This window comes from Melospiza georgiana, chromosome 3, assembly GCF_028018845.1.
Source record: "Melospiza georgiana isolate bMelGeo1 chromosome 3, bMelGeo1.pri, whole genome shotgun sequence".
NCBI classification, from domain to species: domain Eukaryota; kingdom Metazoa; phylum Chordata; class Aves; order Passeriformes; family Passerellidae; genus Melospiza; species Melospiza georgiana.
The window spans coordinates 67,565,589-67,578,380 of NC_080432.1; the positions used below are offsets into that span (position 1 = coordinate 67,565,589).

Consider the following 12,792-nt stretch of genomic DNA (forward strand, 5'->3'; position numbering starts at 1 on the left):
AACTATGAAGTCCCAAATGAGAAGAATAAAAAGAAGAATTCCTGAGAGCTTACCATAATCACTTATGTTTTCAGTCTTTGTAAGATGAACATGATAAACATTTAATGGACAAATTTCTATTTCATCATACACCTGTTAGAAAAGAACAGTAGCACAAGTCATCAAAAATGAAAATGCAAGCATCAAACCCCAGATACAGCATGAGAAACAAGCACAAAATTCTTTGCATCAAGACTTGCTGTTTTTACACAGAGAACTGTGCTACTTTATAAGCATTACTGCTATTAGTGGGACTAAAGTTAAAGACCAAAAACCCACTCTGCAGTACAAGCTGACACTTTACTTTTGTACTAAAAGCCTCATTCATATCTTCAAACATTTCTTGAAGAAAGTGTTTGCAGTGCCTAGCTACTCAAAACTGTGAACTAAAACGCAGTCCCAGAACAGCTTTAAAACCTCATTTTAGACCTAAATTTCACATGTTTGTAGATGATAACTCAACTGCAGCTCAACCAACATCACAAAACTTTATCTAAAAGGAGTTACACTTTCCTGGTCTACTATGTATTCATATGGCTCAGGAGCACAATACTCAGTATTTTCATCAACCAGTCTTCTGAGTTGCAGGCCATAGTGTCTTGGCTCCAGCTGTTTCATCTAAAGAAGAAAAAGAATGGAGTTTGGAATTCATCATTTATTTCCAGAATCCTAGACGACAGAGAAATGACACACACAACAAGCTTCTAAAATCATGCAAAACCAAATCTCAAAAAGTAATTTTCTACTTATTTTTGTTGTATAAACAAAACTAGATGGAATCAAAATAAAATATAAGATTACAGTGCTATTTCTATTTTGCCTTATGATCCTCCCAAATCCTTTAATGAACACTGTCTTGGCTATTAGATTAACTGAGTACTAATATATGTTTCCAAAGATATCCCAACAGTCTTCTGTCCTTTTGAACTTAACACTCACAAGCACCTTTTTCTATGACTACTTCTGATGATTTACTTCTGCTCAGCAGCTTTTGCTTCTGATGTAGAAAATGTGTGTGCATGTATGGGCAGTCAGGAGAAGAGATGGGATGGCAAGCAGGTTCCCTGAGGGTTTGCCTTTATTAGATTTTATTTTTATTGCTGGATTTCATCTATGATCAGAGAGTTTCCCCTATTTTTTATTTTACCACATGAGGTCAAAGCAAAGATCCTGTCTCAACAGGAAGCCAAAGGGAAATAGGGATATTCCCAAAGGATATTAGCCTGAAAGTGCTGAGCCCCTGATGGGAGGCTCTGAAAAAATCAGGATACTGGTGAGACCAAGGCACAAAACACTTCATTTTAGCATATTAATAGGCCAACAGTTCTAAAACAGGAGGAAGCAACATTTCCAAAAGAAGAGGACTGACACCCTCCCTGAGGGTTATTTAACCCCTTTAATGCATCTCAGCAGCCTACAATATCTAACTCTACTGAGTAACTGGTAATTAACTTAACTCTCATTACATGCTGCAGTTTACAAGTTACATGTGTTCTGAATCCTGAAAAATTGAATTCAAATGCACAAGTTGTTTTATACGTGCTATCCAAAAACCTCAGATGGAAAACAGCAATGAGAAAAGGATAAACCTCATAAAGGATGGATGAAGGGGTAAAATAAAACCCTAACAACTCTTCTGAACTTTAGCCTTATCCACATAGCATTCAAACATTTTCTGTTAAAAAGAAAGATTCCTTACACTCACCAGAGCAGAATGAAAATGTAAGAAGGAAAAGAACCAGGACAGATGAGCAGAAAGTATTCAGCATTAGAGAATGCTTATGAAAAGCTTTACACACAGAATAGAAAGACAAAACAGAAAAACATTTAAGAAAAAAATCAAGGAATTTAAAACTAAATTTTCATGAGATACAGACAATGACAATTAAAAGTCAGCTTTACAATTAAAAATATTTTGGAATGACAGAATAAGAGAGGTAAGGAATTTCCTTTTCCAACTTAATTTTACTTTTATAAATTTTATTTCCTCCTTTAGTGGTCTCGCATGGCGCCCCAAGGACTTCAGAATGTTCTGGCTCTCCCGTGCCACCTGGTGGCCAGGCCCTGTATCAGACAATCCCTTCAGCCTGACCGGGCACGGCAAAGTTTTTAAAAATAAAGCCTAACATTAAACATTTTCTCAAGGATTCAGTCTCCACCAGGAGAGGCAACAAGAAGATAATTTCTTCTTAATGATGCTCTGGAGATGCATTGGGACTTGCCTAAATCAGAGCGCTTATTTTCATTTTAAAATCTATAGTTTACTCTGGATTGTTAAAAGCTTTTCTTTTTTTTTTTAACCCCACCCAATATTAGTGAAAAGAGCCATTCCTCAAACTTCATTAACGTCAAGCCACTTCAATGAGTTCACATGGAAATTCACCGTAACCTAAGCCAAAAGCTACAGCTGGATCTTGTCCGGCACAGGACTCCTTTTTTCCTGTTTTTCCCCTTGTGAAGTAAATAAAATATATTTACCAGTTGGCCAGAAAACAGAACTTGGGGGTAAAGAGTAATTTTTTCCAAAAAGCTGTTTAGCATCATTTAAGTGTCTTGAATCATGAAGTTATGGAGTTCAAGCACTGACACATATGGAGGCAGAAATGTTAGGTATATTGCAATGTTCCAGAGGTGCTGGTGTTTTGCCTGTAGCTAAAACTGGTATTTTTATTTTACCTTCAACCTGTGACTCAGTTTTCTGCTCCTGGTCTACAGCAATCCCTCTTTATTTGCCAGCACTGACTTTCACAAGCGAACTCACTCTTTGAAATTCACAAATAGAGCCTGTATTTCATTAAAAGCTTAAAAAGGTCATTTCAGAAGCAAACTTGTATGATAGCCCTTGTCACAGCAGTCTTAAATGTCTTAATCTCCTACTCTAGCTCAACCAGTCCCTGTTGCTCCTCTGTGATTAATTAGCCCAGAACAACCAGGTTGGTGCAAGGACAACACAGAGTGGACACGTGCTGAGACTGCCCAGGTCTGACTGCCTGGCACACTGTCACTGCTCCTGAAGCACCCCCTGTGCGCTGTCTCCAGCAGGGCTCTTGAAAAACTTTCCACAACCCTGCTGCCTTAGCTACAGCATATAAAAACTACAACTAAGAAAAGAGAGCAATGTGCCTTAAGCATCTCCCTGTTGCTGTCTCATTATGTATTATTAGTATTATATATTATCTCATTACTGTATTATTATATATAATGATAATCTTACCACAGTTTTCCCTATTCATGCATCCACTGGTATACTATGTTCCTTCTCAAGTCCACAGCTATTTACACGGAGCAATTGAGCATAGAAAATAAGTACCTTGCATGCCAAAGACAAAACATCCTCCACCCTGTGCTCTGGCTTGAGTGTCAGTGCCACAGCTTGGCCATCACAGAAATGAACGTACGTCTGTGTTTCCCAAGCATTCTCCTTCTGGATGCTCTCTGGCACTGAGCTGTAGACATTCAAAAAATCATCGACTTGCTGCTGGAAACAAGAGAGAAAAGTACAACATATATGAATGTTAAAAAACAAAACAAAAAAAAAAACCAAAACAAAACATTTCAATTACTTTAGCAGTTTGCTAATTTGGCTATAATTCAAAAACAGTGCTGTGTATTTCCCCATGGCAATCCAGGCAGAGTTCTGTTACCTGCTCTCATTCACTGTTGAAGACCTGATTTTCTAGAGCTCAGATTGAACTTGCTGTGCTTTCCCATGATGGAGTTTCATGCCTTTGTCTCATACTAATAATTGATTTAACTGGCTGTGGAAATATGTATCTACCTGGTTTTATATCACAGTGGAAATAAATTTTTAAGAAGAACTGCAACTACAATTTTACCTAACCAATACATGTAAAATAACTTGGTAAATAAATAGATAAATAAATAAATTGAATTCGTGTCATTTTGACAGAAAATGACAACAAAATTCCAGCAGAGAGCACTGTGGAGCAGGGCTAGCCATAAAAAAATAAAGGCCTAAAGTAGGAATAAAGTGCTCCTATTTTATTTACAGTTTGAGAACATTGTGTTTCATTGGCAGCAGAGGGTATTTTGGCTGTTTACCATTTTGCTTCACATTCTCCCTCTTTCCAATGCCACTCTGCTTTATCAAATAACATCAGTCCTAAATAAATTCCCTGTCACTTTCTCACCCTTCACTTTTACACTTTCTCCTGTACTGTACTTCAGGCTGCATGGTACAAAGGAAGCCACACAGGAAAAGACAAACACCAAGAGCTGTTCAGAATCTGGAGATATTATTTGGGTCAGCCTATTCAGCACATCACTTAAATATCTATATCAAGGCATTTAAGTTTATGCAGATAGGGTCCCTTGATTCCCCATGCAGCCATAGAGAATAACTCAATGGAGTGGCAAGACTTCCACCCAAGGCATATCTTAAGGTATCCTGAGCTGTTCCTAGGCATCCCCACTTCCTTTGTGCTTTTTGTTAGTATTTTTTGTTTGTTTGTTGTGCTGGGGGGATTTGTTGCCTACATAAAGACCCTTGATTACACAATTCTGCCCCTTCTCAACCGGGACACAAGCCCAAGGGTGCACCACAATTAAAAGCTGCTGTAAAAGCTGCACAGAGCCTCTTTTCCTTGCTGCAGGCAGCAAAGTTATTGACAACAATCTGTCAGTAGCAACAGAGAGACCAATATTCTTTATTTTTGCAAATAACAACTGTGGCTGTAAAAACAGTGAAGCAAGCAATCCTGTCCAGGTAATTACCAAACAATGCAGAAATACAGGTTACAGACAACGCAGACTGTGGCATAGTATTAATGTGATGCCAGAATAACAATGGTTTGGTGAAATAATATTAATGAACTAAGTCTTTTCATTAATCTTGTCTGTCTTGCTCAACCATCCCTTTTAACTAGTTGAACATGAAATTTCAATTAACACAGGTGATGGAAGTCCTACTGAAATTCATCAATTTATACATAACAGGAGTCATGTTCTGCTGCTGCAATTAACAGTGTTGAAATCCACACCAGGAGAAGTTTGACCTTGGTGGCTGTAGGTGCAGCCTGCTCGTAATGCTGGTGATGTTGAAGAAGATAATTCCTGTGGAACTCTAGTCCTCTCAGCACTAAATCAACTGCCTGAGAATGAAGCCTGACCTACCTCTACAGTGTAAATAACAGAAAGGAGAAAGGGGGCAAGGCAGGGAGGCAGTGAAAGATTAGCACACATGAGTCAGGCTGAATTTCCCTGGTGGCTTTCTCTGGGGAAAACCAATGCTATGCCTGCCTCAGCAAGGGAGGTTTGCAACTACTACATTGGTTTATTGCCCTGGAACCTGAAACGCTAGCACTCCAAATCTATGCAACGGAAATAAATCTCACTATTACCAGAGATGAAAAAAAACCCATAACCTCATATCATAGAGGATTAAGGTGATGAGAAATAGGTTCAAGGCCATCTTTTGATGTAAGCTTTTATAACAGGACAGAAAGCTTTGCAGCCAATGTGAACTACATCCTTTCCTTGCCATGTACACTGATGCTCAAGCATACAATTTGAGATAAACTTCCCTCTGTTATTAAGCATGACTGTGTTCCTTAACTGCAGTCAAGGAACCGTTGCTTGATCCACATTTTCCGTCTCAGAAAATCTGACATGAAAAGGGTTTTTTTTTTTCCTGTTATGCCTGCAGTGACCAATTCCACAATAGTTCATTCATTCATTGCCACATGAAGTTATAACAACCCATCCAATTTTCCAGAAAGAGGCGCCAGGACTGTCACATGTTGTGCCACAGGGCTGCTGCAGGACCAATAGGTTACTTCATAATTTCCTCCCACTATTTGCCTCTAGTTTTATCATCCTTTTCAGGGAAAATACAGCTTCCCTGGCAGACTTCACTATTTGTCATACCCAGGCAGCATTTTATAAAAGTTTTGATGCTGTTTTTGTTTTTTTTTCATTTTAAATCAGCGAAACCAGGCTGATGCCAGAGTAACGGTTTTCAAAGTTATGATGAATCATTTCTGAGTTGTTGTATGATTCACCAAAATGTCAGGATCTTAAAAATGCCCACGCTGTATTTAATACCCATTGAAAAAAGGTTTCAGAAATAGCACTGAAATAATAAGGAAAAAAAATGTTTTTCTAGCTCCAGAGGTCTGCTCAGCACCCTAAATTGTGTGTGTTTTTTTAGTCTTGAAAGACAAGCCTGCTAAATTTTTAAATCCTGGCCCAAAACCTTCAGCCACATTGACCTCTGATGGTCCCCCTCTACCTGTGGAACAGGACTGTGAGCCCCTGCCTGAATTTGGAGAAGGCTGTTTTACCTAGAGCTGGGACAAGAAGACAGACCTTATCCATTTGCTGACATTTCACCAAAGGGAGAGCATTTCATTCTGCCTGCTCTCTAGTTCAAAACATTTCTCTGTCTCCTAAGAAGGGTTCAGAGGAGTAAATGCTCCTGTTAGCCAGAGGATGGGAGAACCACAGCAGACCCTGTTGTATAAGGCAGCTGCATCAACCTCCCAGCCCCAAGGGGTTTGGCATCCAATCAACCAAGGGACTGGTGTCACAGCCCTTCAGGAGAAACTTCCAGGGCTGTGACCAAGAGATTTGGTCACTTTTCATGCGGCAAACTTCTCCACGTTTCAGCATGTTTGACCAGGAATGGATTGTGGTTGCTGTCTCTGAGATGGGAGATGGATGCCATCTCGCACCATGGTACAGTCTGGAGGAATTTTTTGAGTGTTGTCTACAGGAGTTGATTTCAACCCGATAATTACAATCTATTTTGAAAACAGAGGAGTGATTTGGTTTAAATACTTTCCCACTCCAGAAAATAACTGGCAAGTGGCTAAGTAATAAAGGGAATTCTGGTATTTCAATCCATTTTTCAAAGAACAAACAAAACGTAAAGATACTTTCAGAAGGCAAAACAGTGTTGCAGGATTACAGGACAGCTGCTGTCAGTGGGAGATGTCCTTCCAGACTGGGGGATGGCAACACTGTGCCTCGGGGAGGCTGAAGGAATGGAGAAGGACCACGACTGAGGCCAGGCAGGCTAAAGCAGCAGATCTCCTTCTCCTGGGTATCAGGGAAGATCAAAGCTATTTACTGGATAATGATGCTGAGGGATGCTCCATTATTCTCCTTTATTTGGGCAATCTCCAGCTTTATATTAAATCTCACTTCTCTGATGGGATGGTCCATAGACTTTGCACAGACTTCATTGCCTTAAAACTCAAAATAAAAAGGTTCTGTTGAAGCAGACAAAGGGGAAAAATATATCCTGGGTTTCATCTCATCCCTGGAAACCATTAAGATCAGAATGGATGGGATTCTGAGCAGCCTGATCTAGTTGAAGATTTTCATGGTTCTTGCAGGGGGTTGGACTGGATGACCTATAAAGGTCTCTTCCAGTCCAACCCATCCTATGATTTGCCATACTGTGAAAGATGCTTTCAAACTAGCTTGGCCCCAAGTCTCTCTCACAGTGTTCAGACTGTATGCATTAGTGTGTGAAGAAGCCTCTAGGGGTTTGGTTTGGTTTTTTAAAGCTTACCATGAATGCTCAGAAACTTATGTTGAAGTGGTTTCATTAGCAGAGTTATAATCCTCTCATCTAACAATAAATACATTTTATGAACCTTTTCAGGGTTTCTGAATCAGCCCTACCATTACATTAAAAAAATGCATTCAGGAATTCAAAGACATGATGATGCAGAATGAGAACAAGCATATCATACCTCAGCAGAGTTGGCTGAATTCTGCACACCAGCAAACCCATGTCCTCCTGCTGAATCAAAAACCTATTGAAAACATCACAGATAAATAAGTAGGTTGAACAAATAAACACCTTTGCTTCTGACCTGTTTTGGATAAACCCATCGAAAAAAACAAAAAATAAAATTAAATTAAGGAATATATATCAACCTGCTAAGCCCCAGGGATCTTTTGTACCTTTTTTTGATTTATTCTGACTAGAAGTAATAAAGAAATACAATTCTCTCCATATAAAGGAAATTTAAGTAGATTTTCTCTTTTAAGCTACATGCACACTCAGATTCAAATATGTATAAAATATGTTCTTGTTTTTTCCTATCTACTATTTAGTAATAAGATTAAAGTCATTTGCCTTCAAACCATACACTGTACTGGAATTATAAATTTCATTCACCCTTCAGGATACTGTTAGGGAGAGCTACAAATCTCATCATGACTTCAAGAGACTATTTCAAATCATTGTTGCTGGCTTCTAAAACCTCCTACCCTACAGTTTTTCATCTTTTCTAACCAGTTTTGTTGGCACTATTGATTGAAACTATTAGCTTAGCTTTAAAGGCATAGTAGACCCAAACCCCACACTATTAAGCAATGAAAGTAGCTGACTACTGTGTCTGCTTTGGAAGTGATGAAGGCAGGCCCTCAGATGTGCATTGCCCACATGCTCTGGAAATTTAACTACTGATATCTCACAAAGTTGGCAAGATTTTTATTGTTTTTTTCAACAAAGCAAATGGCTATGGATACGAATATTTCAGTAATAAGGCTGGTGCAAACACAAGGATAGACCTATATACTTTATATATGACATTGAGATTTGCAAGTAATATCATTGCCCTCCTAAACTGCAAATTTAAAAACCATTTTTTCAACTCCTTCTGCAGTCAACAAATTAGGACAATATCAGACTTACAGTTGAGGTTTTGGGGGGTTCTGGTATTAGCAAAAGCCTTTCAGATAATCCAAGGCAACAAAGTCTCTAGATTTCATACAAAATCCAGTTTCTGCCAATGCAAATAAAAGGTACCACTTCTGAACTTCCTTGTCTCACCCACAGATATAATCAAAGTATTTTATTGCCTATGATTTGTCAAAACAGCTCACCATTTAGCCATAAGAAAGCAGATAAGCATTTAAGAAACTGAGGATAATGTGAGCCTAGACATCCCCCATCTGCTACAGTGCAGTTTTATTAACTGATTTGTAGAAGACTGAGCCACTCCATTAATGTTTACGAAAGCTTCCCAGCACAGAAACTCTGAACATTTTTATTAATGCCATAAAAATAAACAAGATAAAATTAAAAGCTTCCCTGACACAATGATCTTCAAGAACATACCATCTGATTTTGAAGCTAGGGTACTGTAGATTAAAGCATACCAGCTACAGTCAAATTAACTTAAATCAAAGAAAGCAAGACTTTTTTTAATCTATTGTTTGACAGAAACACCTCAACACAATGAGCAGAGAAGGAACCTCCACTTCTCTGCTTAACCCAGTTGGCTGAAAGAGACAAGAAAGTCATTCTCAGGCCTGTTCTGATTTTGATATAGAATTATGTGCATATACACAAGTCTGAGCAAGGATGTGGCTCTCTATTCAGCCATCTTCTAGGTTCATGGGTCAGTTTCCAAGCCATGCCCATAAAAATTCCTCACTTTTATGGGCAACACTAAGCATTTAAATTTCCTTACTTATATTGCAGGATGTTTAATTACAAAAAGAAAAAAAAAATTCAAGAACTCAAGAACTCCATGAAAATGAAAACAATTTTGGACCACCTGGTTGCAAGGTTTGTAATAAGAAGGGTAAACACCCACTGGGGGCACCTCTGCCTGCGACAGGCCTCCCTTCTCTTTGCCTAGAACAGCACTGGGAGGGCAGCAGGAGCCTCCTCTCCCTGCCAGAGCTACAATATTCCCTGTCCCTGAGCTCCACAGAATCCCCTTCATGGGCTATAAAGCATAAGAGAAGACATATTACCCAGTTAAAAACAGGGCAAGGTATCAGCTCTGCTGGGAAGAGAGCTAAAGGGTATAACATTCCTTCCCTCAGTGCTCATAGTAATAAAGAAATAGAGGTGCAGGACTCCCAGACCACACTCTGCTGCTGGGGAACACAGGGGAAGTTATGTGAAAAGGATGACCTAGGGAAAATTTCTCCTTTGGTTCCTTCTATTGTAAGGCAGAGTTTCATTAATCAATTTCACCATGCTAACACACCTCGATCAATATGCTAAAATGTGTAACAGGCAGAAGTTTGATGCCAGTGTAATACACAGATATTTACCTATTAAAAATATAAACCACTAGACCAGAAAATCCTGATGTGTTATTTTGCAACATGAAATCTGTTGGATCAGCTCTGTGTCTATAGCAGGACATGTACAGATAGGCTTGCTTAAATATTCCGCAACACACTACCACACATGCAAGAACAGCCAATTTTCAAGTGCTGATCAGAGATTTTGTGACTAATAAAATCAAGGGCCAGGAGCAGAGTTACCTAATGAACAATGCACAAAATACTGCTTTACAGTAGCAACAGCAGCAATGGCAGAGGCTAGTGAATACAGTAGTGTTCTGAGTGAGAATGCACCTCTGTAACTTCAGCCTCACTGTCAAGAAGCGTCTCTGCTCTTATTTACCTTTTTTTCAGGGAAAAGGCAGCAAACTTTTGTTTTGCATATAACTGAGCTTTTATTGAGAAAACACAGACTCCTGAAGTGTGGAGCTTGCACTAAATGTAAGCATGGGCCATTAGTTCCAGAAAGAGAAAAAGATGCTGTGGTTTCACCAATGGTGCAGCCCTTCAGTGGGGGCACACATCAGCATAATCCCTCTCCCTAGAGCCAGCCTGACCTTGCACACCAAACCTGTGCCAAGTCTTCAGCAAACTGGTTTGGCATTATTTGTCAGCTGTCTGTACTAAGAGCTGACTCCCTGCATGACAGCAATCTTCTCCAGTGGCTAAAATGTACTTCCAGACACTGTATGTTGCTTTAAGAGGCCATGCCAAAGATGTACGTCTTTGCACAGTCTCTTTTCCCCTTGAAGACTCACCTATGTCGCTATATTGAATTGCAACAGTGCTTCAGAGTCCCAGCACAAATAAGCACACACTGTACTAAGGTCTGCGCAGAGAGGCTATCTTGAAAGAAACCTTACATCCAAATAGTTTGCAATGGACCAGAAGAGAAGTTTTGTTACAAATTCCAGCCTGAAGTTCTTATGCTGACAATAATTAAATTACTGGGTCAAAGCCTGTCATTCACCAATCTTATTTATCACAAAAAAACCCCAAATTAGACATATACTCTTCACAGTTGATGATCCCATTGCAAGTTTGCTAAACCTACTGAAACCTTGGATGAAGGTTTGATGGACAAATGTCTTCTACCCTGTGCACCAACAGCACCTTGCAGGATGAACTCCAGGAGAGACAAGTCATTCTATCCCATCCCCAGCAAGTAAGATCTACCTGAGTTATGGAAGGTCGTTTTTCTTTTCCTTTTCTTGCCAATGTGTCCAGTCCTTTTAGAGAAGAAAATAAACCCTTCTTATTTCGAACCCTTTGGGACAGAGACAGGGTACGTTTCCTGAGAGCAGCTTCATCCCTGGAGCAGATCTATTCAAACACAGAGACAGAGCCTCTTGTATCACTTTCATAACAGCAAAACATTGACAGTTATTTCAACCTGAGGCATCAGATGGGGGCTACTTCAGTTCATCTCAGTGTAACATGCCAAAGTGCAAGACAATGTTTCAAGCTTTCAGCAGTGATGCTTGTTTCAGTATTCCAGTGGCATGACAGCATAACCTTTTTCTCATGGGGCAAAATTAGAAGCCATTGGAAGGGAAAATCTGAGAAAGTATTGCTCTGTTAAACAAAAGCTAATGAAAAGGCTCTGAATAAGAATGATAACCTAACATTCAGATATGAAATTTCTAGAGGAAGACAGACTCTTCAAATTGCCAAACATAGGAGGTAAATGCTATGGCTTTGAGTTATTAACAAGGAATGCACAAACCATACAGATAAAAACAGTGGCAGAGAGGAACACATTCCCTGATGGGTCTTTCAGTGCCACTCTTCAGACTTTTCATGCAGCAAATGTGGACTCTCTGCCAAGATCAGCCTTTCAGCCCTTCCAAGGTTGAAGGGCAGAGGCGAACCTTGCTACTGCTGTACTTCCCTTGAAGCTGATGGGGTGGCAACAGGTTACAGCTGAGGATCTCACTCCTTCTTTAGAAACACACCCACAGTTTTTTAAAAAAGTGATATTTAATTTTGAATTGTTTCTAGCTTTAGCCTTTTCTAAGAATACTTCCTTCTTAGGAGGCACTGCAAGTCTGGAGTCCTCTGGGGCAAAAAAAAAAAGAAAAGTCATGGCCATATCCTGCAGAAGAAAATGTATTTACAGTCAAAGAGCAGGCAGAGAGGGTGAGAAGGGTACAGGGCTGCCTCAGCAATGCATGTGGGTGCAGCCATGCATTATCCCAGCACAATTCCACATCTAAGCACATGGTGGTTTTGTGTACTACACCCATGGAAGTGCATTTGGACTTACCAGTGCATGGAAGGACGAGACAGAGAAAATGCCGAGCCTCCCCAGTGCCAATTTTGAAGGACGACTGGCAGCAGCCAAAAGGCTCTTGGGGTTTGGGAGCTCCCCACCTTGCAAACTGGCAAGGTAACATCGCATTCGGAAAAGGTCCATGTTAAATTTTTCCAGGTTTTGTTCCCATTGCTGGATCTGTTTGGATATAAAAAGGGACAATTAAATGGGGGGAAAATGCCTCTGTGGGCTGCACTGAAAATTCGAGCACTTCCCCAAACCCTGAGTAAATTGCTTTCATCTGGTAGTATATGGATTAGATTAGTTATTCCCTGCCAAAACGCATTCAGTCATATTGTGTTACATCAACCCAAAAGATGACTTGAAATAAAACAAAGCTGGTGGTCTTAAACACATACTGACAAGATGAACATACC

General features: G+C 39.7%; 1 protein-coding gene across 1 annotated transcript in view; it reads right to left on the bottom strand.

Moving 5' to 3' along the window:
• TIAM2 (TIAM Rac1 associated GEF 2) overlaps positions 1 to 12,792 on the bottom strand; it is an 88,250-nt gene that overhangs the window by 52,471 nt on the left and 22,987 nt on the right. Inside the window, exons 6-11 of the mRNA XM_058020802.1 lie at positions 12,368 to 12,553; positions 11,278 to 11,424; positions 7,761 to 7,823; positions 3,350 to 3,517; positions 547 to 657; positions 54 to 132 (exon numbers count right to left, since the gene is read on the bottom strand). Coding sequence (XP_057876785.1) covers positions 54 to 132; positions 547 to 657; positions 3,350 to 3,517; positions 7,761 to 7,823; positions 11,278 to 11,424; positions 12,368 to 12,553 — 754 coding nt within the window. The remainder of the gene's footprint in view (positions 1 to 53; positions 133 to 546; positions 658 to 3,349; positions 3,518 to 7,760; positions 7,824 to 11,277; positions 11,425 to 12,367; positions 12,554 to 12,792) is intronic.